At 40.4% G+C, this 14,736-nt stretch overlaps 1 protein-coding gene across 1 annotated transcript in view; it reads right to left on the bottom strand.

Annotated features, from left to right (window-relative positions):
* LOC117512033 (neuropilin-1a-like) overlaps nucleotides 1–14,736 on the bottom strand; it is a 193,174-nt gene that overhangs the window by 26,523 nt on the left and 151,915 nt on the right. Inside the window, 1 exon segment of the mRNA XM_034171984.1 lies at nucleotides 12,866–13,010. Coding sequence (XP_034027875.1) covers nucleotides 12,866–13,010 — 145 coding nt within the window.

Raw genomic sequence — 14,736 nt, 5'->3', positions numbered from 1 at the left:
CATCGAGCAGGTGATCAATGTTGTTTGGATTTTGTCATGATAGAACTGAGAACATTCTGCATTCAAAACTACAAAGTCAAAGTGATTTGTTTGGTAGATGCCATATTTTCTGATTCCTGATCAAACATACACTAGGGCTGTAATGTTGAGGGAAATCTTTGAGTATACTGACACAGATCAAGCTAATTTCACTGAAGGTTTCTTAACTCAGGATGAATGATTGAGTCTATTTATTTGAACTAAAGATTTGTTACTGCAGGGGAACCATATATCTCCACTCCCCCCAAAGAACACTAAGGTTGCTTCTTTTTCCTCTTTGTGATAGCCCCAGTTTTCTGGAATACAAAGAGAGTTGTATTAATGTACGACCTTCCAAAAAGGCAAACACATAAATGGAGAAAACGTACTATACCACCCTTTAAGGAAGGCTGATATAGAAAGTGTTGTTTCATCAGCACAATTCCCCAACTCACAAGTCAGTGGTTGTCAATGCTGCTGTGCAAGCTCATTGATCATTCACTATTCTCTCCTAATTTTTGCATCCTCTGACTCCCATACCTGCGATGGACTGGTGGCCTGAGCAGAGGGTACCTCACCATTCACCCAGTGACCACTAGGGTAGGCTCTAAACCCAGTGGTGGGCACAGTTCCCCTAATCCGCTAACCACTCATTATCGAAGCTAACTTTTTTGTTATCAGATGAGCTTTTCAGCTAACTTCAAAAACCATCAGCAGACCAATTAGCTTCCACTAAATTTAGTTCCGCTAACTTTTAGTCCACTTGGCAAGTAGCATTTTGAGTCAAAATCCATTTTGGGTTAAAATCCATAGAACACTGCCATCTACTGGATAGGAGTGTGAATAGCAACTAATGATCACACGATCCCTGTTCGTTACACTGAATCGCACTTAAATAGAATTTTCAGTTTTGCAAATGCCTTTTTTTTTACAAATGAAAAAATGACATATTTACAAATACACATTTATCTGTAAAAACCAACACGCACATTACAGTAACTTGTGTGTTGAATTTTACAAATAAATAAACCAACAAACCAGTGATAAGAGGAGGCTCATTTTCCCATAATGCCTTTTGGCATCTGTGTGCGTTAATGTTCAGATTTTCAGATTTAGCACATTACTTTAAAACTAAAAGATATGTGTGATATTTTTTACTTTGTAAAAGTGACAAACTTGATGTTAATATCAATAAACTGTCCAGAATTAATTTGGTTTATAAATCAAAACCATAAGTGAAACCTGCTTTGCTTTTGATGTCTTCTGCCACACATTTGTGCTGTTCTATGTTGAAAGTAAATGACACTTCCTTAGAGCAGTGGGCAGGACGTACAAAGACAGAAGCTCTGATTCGTTGTTTGTGTTCGGTTTGTGATCGCCTTTGATTTTATTATAGAAGTCAACTTTTCAGTTAGTGGATTAGCGGTTATTGTAGCTAACGTTTTGGTTAGCTGTGCCCACCACTCTCTAAACATAACCTGGAATAAGCACAGATGGATGGATGGCTCAAGCATGTTTTCAGATATATATAAAAAAAACATTTTGGTGGAAAAAAAAATAAAGTGAGGGTGGTGTCATGCAATCAGTCTGCTTTGTGTACACCTGATCCTGTCAGGTCTCATCAGTGAAGCAGAGTGGGTCCTGATTAGGACCCACATATCAGGGTGACTGCTTGGGAAGACCAAATCCCAATGCAGACCTTTTCTGAATCTGCTGTGGTAACCCTGAACAACTGGGGGCAGCCGAAAGACAAAACAAAAGTGAGGATGGTGTCATACCAACTGTTAAGGAATTTTTTAATCATTAGGATGGAAACAAAGGGATACAAGTGCTACTACAGCATCAAAGGTGAAGGGTGTGAACTTCAAAGGGTACTCTATCGAAAAGTAATCCACATATTGACTCATCCCAACAGGGCATCATGGTTGGCCTGTGAACTTTTCAGTTCACCATGGAACTGACATGTATGGACTAAACGACATACAGTATTCCAACATCATACATCTCTGCAATTTGCAAGGCCAAGTAAGAGACATAGGTGCCAAGAAACAGTTTTTCAATAGTGTAATTCTGAGTACTAATGTGACACTACATTGACCTAATCAGGGACAAAAACCTCTGTAAGCTAAATGTTGGTTGAGTGCCGTCTCTCTGGCTGTCTCTTTGTGTCCTTCCTCCTGCAACCAACCCCAAGGCTCTGATTCAGGGACCTGTGATAACTAATAACATATTTACTCTTTGGTTCCCACGGAGGATAAAACCGGGCTTTATGACAACTGCCCTGTTTGCATGAGACAAAGTGTGCACTGTACGAGTCCAACTGCAGGAATCATTGGGGGAAAAGTGAAGACTTTAGAACAGTGCCTCATTCATGATTTGTCTTTTGCTCTGTTATCTAAAACAGCTCCGAGGCAGACCCAGGAGACACATCATTGTCCAGCATTCCAGGAGCAGGAAAATCATGAAAAATAACCACCATAATGGTGTGGAAGGGCCTTGCCTCTTTTCACAGACACTGTCCTCATTTTCACCTTTGGCCAGGACTTTTGTAAGAGTGATGTAACTTGGTGTGCATGTGAGTATACTTGACTGAAAGCGACTGATTTGACTTCAAACACTTGATGATGAAACACGGATCTTCTGCAGCTGTTATTTCACTTCAGTTGACTTCAGACACACCCAAACATGTGTGTTGGATGTGATGCAAATCTTTGAGGGCCACAGCTATGGTTTGGGTGGAGCATCAGTGGTTCATCACGCATGCACAGTGTCCAAAAGGCGAGTGGACTTAATTAATGAGTAGTTGTATTAATAGGGTATGTCACAGGTGGTGCTCACCATGATGATATAGGAAACATCTGGTACCATTCTGGGGTCTATCTTCTTCTTGTCTCTGATGCCTGAATTATGTATTAAAGCATACAATGAATGTTATCTCTGTGTAGTTATAGATTTGCACTGCCTGCTTTTTATCACGTTGCTACAATGTTTTGCATGTTACCACGGCACTACATATCAGGAAAAGTCATAGTCAAGTCAAGTCTGGGAGCATGTGCTGGGTTAGTGTTTTGCAGCACCTTGGAACCGCCGTGGGTACTGAATGGCAACCATTCAGGCTGGTCCATATCAGTCACTGTAATGTAAACATCTATATTGAAAGGCTCATTAAACGTCTGCTAGCGAGTCTTTCATTGGATTCAGGTGTGTTGGAGCAGGGAGACAACTAAGAGTGTCAGGAATGTGGCTCTCGAGGACCGAATTTGGCCACCCCTGCTCTAAAGAGACCTGGTACCAAAACCATCCAATCATTGCCATAGTTCAGTGGTTAGCATCCAAGTCTCACAATCATACAGAAAGACAAGAAGTGTCTACCTAGTGGTTCGGGTCGGTGCGGATCGGTTTAGCTTTGTTTGCATTTCCATCACCAGCAGTACCCTTTTGTTTAGTAGGCAGAACATGGAAATGATGTAGATGTTGACATCCACATGGAGACCAAGCAGAGTAATTGAACATTATTTAAAATTTAATTTAATTAAATTTTTGTCTTGGTGGATTGTGGGATTTATTTTCCTCTCGAAGAGATGGCACATGTCTGTGGTAAACACTGGCGTGAATGAATAAAGCACTTTGGCCGTTCCGGCGCCGTCGGGCCGCTCCCCTGTTGGTTTGCTGTGCTGCCCGGTGGCTACGGGGGCTGCCTTTCCTGGCCCCCATGCCCTTCCACTGCCCCTTTTCTCCTGGCTCCTCCAGGGCCCTGCGTCCTGGACCCACTTTCGTCGTCGCTTGCGGCTGGCCGGGTGGCTTCTGACGTTCCGGAGGGGTCCATGTCATATGGTAAGGTTCTGTACTCTTGTCTTGGCCCAACACACCAGCCACAGTAGTGATCGGATATTTAGCTGTGATCTGGCTCTCTGTGTGTGGATGCTCGCGTGTTTTGGCTGTCACCACAATTCGGTTTTTGGGTGCTCTTAAGAGGATTAACACTACGGTGTTCTGGATTAGGGTATGGATGCTCACTAATTAGACAACATACTGTTGCTGTCACTGTTTGTTCATGTGCGGTTGTTTGTCATGGTATGTCGTATGGTTGGGGCCCCATCTCCTCTGTGTCTCACGTCACAGTTATTGTCTTCACCACTTGTCTCTCGTTCTTGTCTGTCTTTGTGTTGTTTTGGTGGTCGGCCCTTCCTGATAGAAGCCGTCGGTTGGCTTTGAGTAGGATGTTGTAGGTTGATCAGGAAGGGTGGATGGGGGTCACACACACACCACATTCACTCATGCACTACATACCTTCTGTCTTGCAAGAATAAATTGCATATATGCGTATTAACATTCATAAAGTGTGGCATTTACCATTACTATATATGCAGACAGGGGGAAAAAAAAGAATAAAGCACTCTGACCCTTTCAACTTTTAGTGCCAGTGTTCTCTGGTTCAGGCTGAGAAACGCACCGAGACCTGCCAAACACTGAGGGACTTCTTTAAATATGCTGTGTATTTTCAGACATTGTTTTCCAAAATAAGGACACTTTATGTGTATAAATATCATCAGGTTGTGATGATGAATCCAACTGAAACATTTAACAGGTAAAATTAAGACTTTATATTTACACAGTGTTTGAATGGTTTAACATTTGAAACAGTCTGAACTATTTGCACTTGGACTTCAGGTTTCGCTTTTTAGCTTTCCAGCTTGGGACTCCGACGAGGGTGGTCGCATCTCCTCCACTCTCCCTTATCTCTCTGCTTTTAACCTTCAAGTCCCTACTTCACCAGACTTGTGAATTCCTCAAAACTATATTGGATTCTGGATCTATTGGACTACTATTGGATTAACCATGGAATTGATAAGCTGGTCTCTGAACGCTATTGACACCATTTTTTCTACAAGAAGGTCAGGACCGGGGGATCCTACCTGCCCAGATGGAATGTATCCTGCGGGCTATGTCCTTGACTCCTGGAGATCCTGGCGTGTGGCATGCTTGGCGCCTTTCTCTGTGGAGGACGTCGAGGACCTATTCATTTTTGGTCTTATGGTAGCAGGGCTGGTACTTTTTGGCTTATGTGCTGCCCTGATCTTCCAGAAAATTGGCAAGACGGCGGCATCAAGAACCACTGGCCCTCGCTTGTCCGTCATGATTAACGAGGTCGGCAAGGCAGTGCATTCTCAGACTGCGTTGACTCTTGAACTCAGATGCAAATTGGATGACACCTTGGAGTTGATGCGTGCCTTGCAGTTGAAGCTGAAGGTTTCGGAGGCCGGTGAATATTCTTAAATCAAAATAAGGAATATTCTTAATTCATAATTGGGATTTGGCTGAGTGAGTGGAACTGTAAAAAGTGTTTTTCACTGCTCGGCTGCAACACTACAGGCATCAAGGTCAATTGCCCACTGTTTTTCCTCCAGAGGAATTTATCCAGGCTCTGGTGAGATTATTTGGCTCCATTCTTATTTCAACCCACAAGGACAATAAACTGACAGACTTACACATGGACCGAAGCATGCTCTAGCCTCTCCTCTTATCACTCTTCCTGCCCCTCCCTCCCTGCGGCAGGCCTCGTCCTCTCAAGCTGGCCTCTCAAGCGGCGCGACTTGACAGTTGCAGCGGCTACAAACACACTCGCATTGCCTCAATTGGGAAACGGACTGTTTCAAGTTTAGTGCACATAAACAATGTCATACGTATATGTGTTGTCCTAATTCTGATGTGTGCCATTATTACGGTAAACAAGTAATAATTGTAGATCAATTGCTGTTGTATGTGGAATGTGTGTGCGGACATCTCGTTGTTGTAATGACAATGATAATAAAAACTATCTATCTGTCTAATCTATCTATCTATCTATCGATCGATCGATCGATCGATCGATCGATCGAACGTTGACATGTCCTGTCTCTGGCAATCAATGGGCTGTATTTAAACACATTTGTGAGAGAAGAGTGAGGAGCAGCTGCAGCCAGCAGTGTTTTTTTTTCTGTGTCCTTGGTTTTACTGCATTGTGTACATGGCGTTGTCATGACGACACACAATGCAACTCGAAGCGGGCCAAAGTAGGCGTTGTATCGTGTTATCTGATTGGTTGTTATCGATAGAAAGCGTTGCTCGATTGGCTAGCGCTACGCTGCACGCGAGGTGTACTTGGTTCCACCAGCGGACAACTCGGCATGTGGTACAGCTCAGAAAGTGGCGAATGGGCCAATCAGAAGTTGGCAAAATCACATACCATATAATAATTGTAATAAAATGCTCAGAAAGGACAAAGCATAGCTAGCAGGGCCCTGAAGTTTGGACTCCACTTGGTGGTGCACAGTTGTTACCCAGTGTTATCATGCTCTTAGTTATTCATAAATTTATCACTAAAAATATCTTAAACTGCTAAGTTATTAAAAAATAAAATCACTTTCCATGCACTTGTCATGAAAAGTGAAAGAAGCAGCAGAGATCAAAACCATTTTTGTACCAGGCTGTAAACATGTTTATTTCTGACGTAAAGTTTGGGATTTTAATATGGGGTTTAAGGGACTGACACACTTTTGGAACCAGCTTCAAGTGGCCAATCAAGCAACTATAAGTTATGGCACTTCCATGTTGGCTCCATTTTCCAACACTGGAGGCCTGGGCCTTGGGAAAAGACATATTCTGCTCTTAGGGCCTGGTGGATCACAACTTCTTCAAGCAACCCTTGGCAGCCTGTTTCTCTCCAACTGTGCCACTAGCATCCAGCAGAGCTGGCAGCATCTTCAGAGCACCCAGGAATGATGACGTCATCACAGAGGCACTGTGGGGACCTCAGTCCTGTGATGTGTTTATGCTCTGTTCATTGTATGGTTGCCTGCCCAAAACACATGTCCCAGCTGCAACCCTGCTGTACCCACAACGCCTTCTCCTACCACAAAAACAACTCGACGAAAACATCATATTTTAAAAACTTTGTACCAACTCTTTGATTATGTGTGCTGTAGATCTGTAGCTTAGGCTGTACAACAGATTGTGTATTAACAAAATGATCAGTAAGTTCAATCTGTTGTCATGCCTCCATGTTGAAGTGTCCTTTGGAACGACACTTAAGGCCAAACTGCTCAACTTTGGGAAACGTCAGCCCTATAAAGAGGTGGGAGAAAAGTGTAGGAACAGAAGAAGTCACATTTGCTGTGTAAAAATGAATGACTGGACACAGATATTCTGTTTTTTTAATCTCCTGCATCTTTTGTTTATTTATTTGTCTGTCTGTCTACCAGCAGAATTACATCAAAACTACTGCATGTTGATGAAATTTTCACCACAGATAAGCTACTAGGCCATGGAAGACAAAAATTTGGAGGTGAGCCGGATACGGATTCTGGATCAAGATTTCACTTTATATAAACTTTGAAAGATTACATAAAAACTATTTCACGGATTCTTACCAAATTTGCACCACAGTCAGATATTATGGCATGGAAGAGTCCATTGAATTTTGGAGGTGATCCGGATCCGTATTGGCGGACGTCAGAAATCTTGGATTGCTCTTATTTTTTATTGGGTTTGTTTTGAGCATAATTAGTGTTTTAAGATAATTTCTGGTTTTGAATTCCACCTAAAAATTATTGTTCTTGAAGCAGTTCTGTGACAAAGCAATGTGGATGGTTCTAATGTTACAAAAATGTCTAATGATAAAGGCTAAATTGAAAGGCTTTCGTGCTTATTAGTCTATTGCCAAAGTTAACATGCTTGGGTTTGCTGGACACATCCTTCAGCCAAACTGAAGCTAGTTGTCATGGGCTCTGTTCACTTCTGCTGGTGCTTTTATTTTGATACTTCAAGTTGGTGTTCATTTCTGACTTTCTTCCTGTTCATGTGAACTTCTATTTCTGGTTCATGTGCATATGTGTTTCCTCACTAATTGTGTCACAAACTATTTATTTCTCAATTTCCCATCACACAAGTGCCAAAATGTGTTGTTTCCCACAAGTTTTGTTGCAGTGTTTCTCCTTGTTTCATTTCCTGTTTGCGACTGAGGCTGCCGTTTTGTTTTTCCTGACTGTTTGGCTGCTCGTTTTGGTACTTCTGCCTAGTATGACTGATGCCTGTGTTTTGTTCTCCAGCCTGTATTTTTCATGTGCTCATGTGCTTAGTCCCTCATGGACACAATCGCCCCGCGGACTGCCTTTTCATGTGTTTTTAGCCTTTGCTGCCTTTTGACAGTGATTAAAACCTGTTCCAAGAATTCTTTTGTGCCATTTTTTTTTTGGCAAGGGGTCCCCAGTCAGGCTTTAAACACTAAGAAATATTTCTAACAAAATATAGCCTGAAAAGTTAGCCTGACCATCACACACTGATAAAATTAATGTCTAACACCAACATTTATAAGGTACATAGTATTTACCTCTTATAGTTGGAAACTTGGAGCCTACACCACATCTTAGCTTAGTGCTGCATGACGCACAGAGGAAGACAGGAAATGAACTTAACACCAAGTTATTATAAGCTGAAAATATTTAATTTTTTAATAAAATAAATTAATTGGTTTACGCTGCGACAGACTGGCATCCTGTCCACGGTGTACCCCGCCTCATGTCCTATGACTGCTGGGATAGGCTCTAGCCCCCCGCGACCCTTAACTGGAGTAGGCGGGCAAAGATGAGTGAGTGAGTAGTTGGTTACCACTATGTCAATAAATATTTTTGTTCCTGAACATAATATCAATCAATCAATCAATCAATTTTTTTTATATAGCGCCAAATCACAACAAACAGTTGCCCCAAGGCGCTTTATATTGTAAGGCAAGGCCATACAATAATTATGTAAAACCCCAACGGTCAAAATATATATAATATCTATATTATAATAGCCAAGTGGCTTCTGTGTGTGTGTGTGCGCATGGCTTCAATCACTGAGAAACTGGGGAGAGCTGGCATTTGCCATTTGGTATGATTAGGTCAACAATGAACACTGAAAAAAACAAAGTTGATAGGACACATATGTTTGGAGAAAATAGTGATATTAGCTAAAAACAGTGATCAATGGATGTTGTGCTTTAATGCACTAGGGGAGTTCAGGGTTTTAAATGTTGTTATTGTGGTTCATGTTAGTTTAACAGGATTGTTAGTGTTATTGATTGATGGTGTTTTTGTAGTTCAGTTGGTTTAGTCAGTTTAGTTAAGTGCCATGTTGCTGTTACCATGAGTGACAAGTGAAGTGTGTTTGATGTCTTCCGCCACCATCTCTGTTTGTGGGTGTGCAAAAATAAAACCACCTGCTTGCAGCAGAATGCAGAAAAGACAAAAAGCTCTGCGTGTGTGCGTATAATTTAGATCATGGACAAACTGGGGACAGTAGACTTTTGCCGTTTTGTATGTTTAGGTATTTTGTGTCAAGGATGAATGCCGCCATAATGGAACACTGATAGAACTAATACATTTGGAGAAACTACAGACAACAATAACACTGAACAATGGATGTTGATAATTACATTCTGGATTCACACGACATTCCAGCAGGGGGTGGTAAATCATTTATATATTAAAAGCGTGCCTGCATGCGTGCTTTCATTTAGTAAGTAAAATGTAAGAACATAATATAATAGTAAATACATTAAAAACATGGATGACACAGGAAAGTGAAAACACTTATTTCCATTGTGGTCCGTTTAAAAATCAAATGAGAAAATAGAAAAAGAATAATAATAATAATAATAATGATAATAATAATGATGATAATGATGATGATAATACTGCTACTAATGATGATGATGATGATAATAACAGTGTGTATATGATAAGAAGAACCTAAACAATTTATAAATACATTAAAACAGTGAATTAACATTAAAAATTCATGTAATTAACAGGAAATAAAACTTGAGGGCTAAAGTTCTAAAAACATTCTGGACTCACAAGCCATTCCAACTGATTATAGAAACCTTGCATAATTTATTACCACCCTTGAAAAATGTCAGCTACCTATTTTATAAACACTACCTAATCTAGAGCCTGTGGATCCCCGCGGGCAATGCGCTAGCACATATATGTCCCTGCGATAGACTAGCGTCATGTCCCCGCCTCACACCCTATGACTGCTGGGATAAGCTCCAGCCCCCCTGTGACCTTTAACTGGAGTAAGCGGGCATTGAAAATGGATAGATGTATATGAGGGTGATTCTTTAACTACGGGCACTATTGGCCTTGTAAATGTAATGTCCACCACACCATTGCCTTACAATATAAAGCGCCTTGGGGCAACTGTTTGTTGTGATTTGGCGCTATATACATGTGCTCTGATGTCACTGTTTATCTCCATAGAAACTACCCAAACAATCTTTCATACAAACTGTTTAAAGGGACATTACAGTGTTGTGGTGGAAATTACGGCAGTAGTGTGGGACAACTACATTTTGTTTAAAAAGATCACAACAGTTGTATGACATTGAATAGCCCAATTATGTTTTGATTATTTTACTGATATTTTATTCAGAGATATTTTAAAACATTAGAAAAAATGTTTCTTTACCATTCATTTTTATCATTGAAGATCAAAAGTCTGGGTGTGGGACAAGCACAAAACGGCAATATTTTCATATAATGATGCTGAAAAAAGGTGAAAAAGTCATCATAGACTACTAGAACAAATTTCTTAACACTTTCATTGTAAAGATAACTATAAAAGTGTGAAATTTCCCCTTTTTTCTGTTTTTCATACAATATGATCAAAGGACATAATAAGTGCCCGTAGTCTAAGAATCACCCATAAAGTTTCTGGTTTCGTTTTTGTTCCTTGAAGTGGTTCAAAGGTTTTCTTCCACTCTACTGCTCATCTGAGTAGCCTCCGGTCAATGCAGAGAAAAGAAATATGGGGAATCAAACCACACAGAGGCTTCTTGACATGCTGTGCAGCATTCCTAACTCTGAAGACATCGAACGGGGAAAGAAGCTGCTGAAATTAGTACTGCAGTCGTTTGCTGGCCTTGAATCACAACAAAGTAGTGGAAGAGATCATTTGTATTCAGTAATATACTGTGACTAGGTAGACTGAGGAGGAGAATGGGAAGGTTCTGAAATTATGAACAGAATGTTTTTCTGTGACTGACCTCCTAAAACTTTGGCACACAGCTTCAGTTTGGCCTGCTCTAACAGACACCACAGGTCCGATGTTGATGTATTACAATGCATGGTTTGAAGCGCACACTGCAAGTGCATCTGGGGTGTATCAAACTGTACTTTGCTACCTCTGTAACCCCGTGGCATTTTTTTTGTTGCCTGTGCAAAAGGGTTGCAGCACAGCTCCCTGAGGTGAAAGATTACTGCCCCTCCTGATCATCCTCTGACCACCTGATCTCCTAAACATCCCAGCAGATGCAAAGAGACCAGCCTCAACTTTAGACCAGGATTTTTTGTTGGTCAATAGCGCAATTGCTTTCCACTTCCTCATAATAGCAACGCAGCAGCTCTGCTCCTGACCACACCTCATTTTGAGACCAACACACAAACGGTGCACAGAGTTGCTATTTAAAGAACATTGGTGCTGAGCAAATGGGTGGGCTGGAACCCTGTAATGATATTTAATTGACATCACATATTGTGCCGCTCAGAGTTTGGATTTTGTATAACTAGGGTAACCTAGAGTTAAAAAAAAAGTGTTTTTTGTTTTTCATCGACTACTGTGTGTATGGGTGATTCTTTAACTACGGGCACTATTGGCCTTGTAAATGTAATTTCCACCACACCATTGCCTTACAATATAAAGCGCCTTGGGGCAACTGTTTGTTGTGATTTGGCGCTATATACATGTGCTCTGATGTCACTGTTTATCTCCATAGAAACTACCCAAACAATCTTTCATACAAACTGTTTAAAGGGACATTACAGTGTTGTGGTGGAAATTACGGCAATAGTGTGGGACAACTACATTTTGTTTAAAAAATCACAACAGTTGTATGACATTAAATACCCCAATTATGTTTTGATTATTTTACTGATATTTTATTCAGAGATATTTTAAAACATTAGAAAAAACGTTTCTTTACCATTCATTTTTATCATTGAAGATCAAAAGTCTGGGTGTGGGACAAGCACAAAACGGCAATATTTGCATATAATGATGCTGAAAAAAGGTGAAAAAGTCATCATAGACTACTAGAACAAATTTCTTAACACACTTTCATTGTAAAGATAACTATAAAAGTGTGAAATTTCCCCTTTTTTCTGTTTTTCATACAATATGATCAAAGGACATAATAAGTGCCGTAGTCTAAGAATCACCCGTATATGTTAACGGTAGTATTCAGTGCACATGTTCACGAGCACATCGTAAAAACATGTACATAAGTCACACACAAACCTACTGCGCTCATTAAAATAGCATTTTTCAAAACGCAGTCATGAGAGAACTCTATTAGCATCAAAGCTTGGTGAGCAAAAAAAAAAAACCAAAAACATATTGTGGCTATGCAGGAGGGTGGGACCAGATCAGCAGAAGAGGAGGGACGATGAAGTAAAAAGAGAGCGAGCATGCGGCTCCCTCCTCAGCTAGCTCCCTTGGCCTGTGTGCCTGCCAGCTGTTGGCACCATTTATATTGAATGAGGTACATCTAAACATCGGGTAGCATAAATAGCTAATCCTCCTTCATGTGCCACTCTTCCATTATAGAGGAGGGCTCTGATGGAACATCTTCCTCACACCTGACACAACTGTTTGTGCAACTGAGACCATGATACCGATGCAAAATGAAATGCACCAAAATAATGTTTTGGAATAAAAGCACTGCAGAGGCATTGTAGACCAGGTGGAGTTAACCACATAACACAATGTTATTAACTTGTCAGATCTGAACAGAGACGTGGCTGAGGAGTGACCTTGGTGTACCAACCTGATATCTTACATCCATACACCTCGAAGCGCAGTGCAATGCCTGTTTCCCAGGTAACAGGACGGATCCGGATGAAGCGTGTCAGTGTGGGTTTGGGCAGCATCGTCTTGGTGACGTCTGTTGGGTTGGTGTTGCCTTGAAAAACCTTAAAAGGAGGCAAGAGAAACATGAATTATTGACAAGGTTTGTTGACTGCACATGCACAAGAGAAGTCATTCGCACACCTCAGCTGCTTTAAAACTGCAGCATAAAGGATTTGTTGGTGTTTATTACCAGAAATGAAAAATATCATTTGTAAACATCTGGTCATTAGTGTATAATTACCTGCAAAATTAAAGAAACATGTTTTCATAACCTCAGAATGAGTCCATCATTAGTTTCTGGCCATTCTGGCACCCTGGGCGAGATCAAACCACCCTCCAAATGCAGCAATGACCCCCCCCATCCCCCGGCCCCACCCTCCAAAAATAAGAGGGCCTTTAATGAAGAAATAACCATTTATTTCAAATTAACTTATGGAAAACATGCAAAACAGCATAAAGAGGTAAACCAATATGGAGGTTGAACATTTAAACTAGTATATGGGGATTCTTTAACTACGGGCACTATTGGCCTTGTAAATGTAATTTCCACCACACCATTGCCTTACAATATAAAGCACCTTGGGGCAACTGTTTGTTGTGATTTGGCGCTATATACATGTGCTCTGATGTCACTGTTTATCTCCAAAGAAACTACCCAAACAATCTTTCATACAAACTGTTTAAAGGGACATTACAGTGTTGTGGTGGAAATTACGGCAATAGAGTGGGACAACTACATTTTGTTTAAAAAAATCACAACAGTTGTATGACATTGAATACCCCAATTATGTTTTGATTATTTTACTGATATTTTATTCAGAGATATTTTAAAACATTAGAAAAAACGTTTCTTTACCATTCATTTTTATCATTGAAGATTAAAAGTCTGGGTGTGGGACAAGCACAAAACTGCAATATTTGCATATAATGATGCTGAAAAAAGGTGAAAAAGTCATCATAGACTACTAGAACAAATTTCTTAACACAGTTTCATTGTAAAGATAACTATAAAAGTGTGAAATTTCCCCTTTTTTCTGTTTTTCATACAGTATGATCAAAGGACATAATAAGTGCCCGTAGTCTAAGAATCACCCATATACAGTCCATCTGGAACGTATTCACAGCACTTCACTTTTTCCAGATTTTGTTATATTACAGCCTTTTTCCAAAACGAATGAAATTCATTTTTTCTTCAAAATTCTACTCATAACACCCCATAATGACAACAAGAGAATTTTTTTTTTTTTTTTTTGAAAATTTGTTAAAAATAAAAAAAAACTAAGGAAGTATTTACACCCTTTGCTCAATGTTTTGTTGATGCACCTTTGGCAGCAATTATAGTCTTCTTGAATATGATGCCATATGAATATGATGAACTCTTCCCATCTGCTCAAAGTGATGTTCATCAGTGAAATCACCTGCTGGAGTTGGTGGTTACAAAGAAAACCTGCACCCTCTTGGCCCTTTCTGGAATCAGTTTGACACCTATGATTTAGAGCAACTTATTACTGATGTAGACGTATACTTAGAAAGTGCAAAAAGTGCATAAGACATTAATGTCCAGAAGAGGCCAGCAGAAGTATTAATTAATTAATTAATTAGTTCAATTTTAAAACAACAAAAAAGTTCACATACTGTAGTGGTCGGATGTGGTGTGTGAAGATGGATGGGGGTGGGTAGTTCATTTAATAGCCTGTTCTGGTGTGGATGGACCTGTATCTCCTCCCAGAGGGCAGCAGGTGGAACAGGTGATATGCAGGGTGATGGTGGTCACAGAAGATGTTGTGA

This window comes from Thalassophryne amazonica, chromosome 1 (assembly GCF_902500255.1).
Source record: "Thalassophryne amazonica chromosome 1, fThaAma1.1, whole genome shotgun sequence".
Taxonomy (NCBI): domain Eukaryota; kingdom Metazoa; phylum Chordata; class Actinopteri; order Batrachoidiformes; family Batrachoididae; genus Thalassophryne; species Thalassophryne amazonica.
This window is presented reverse-complemented; position numbering and strand designations above follow the sequence as displayed.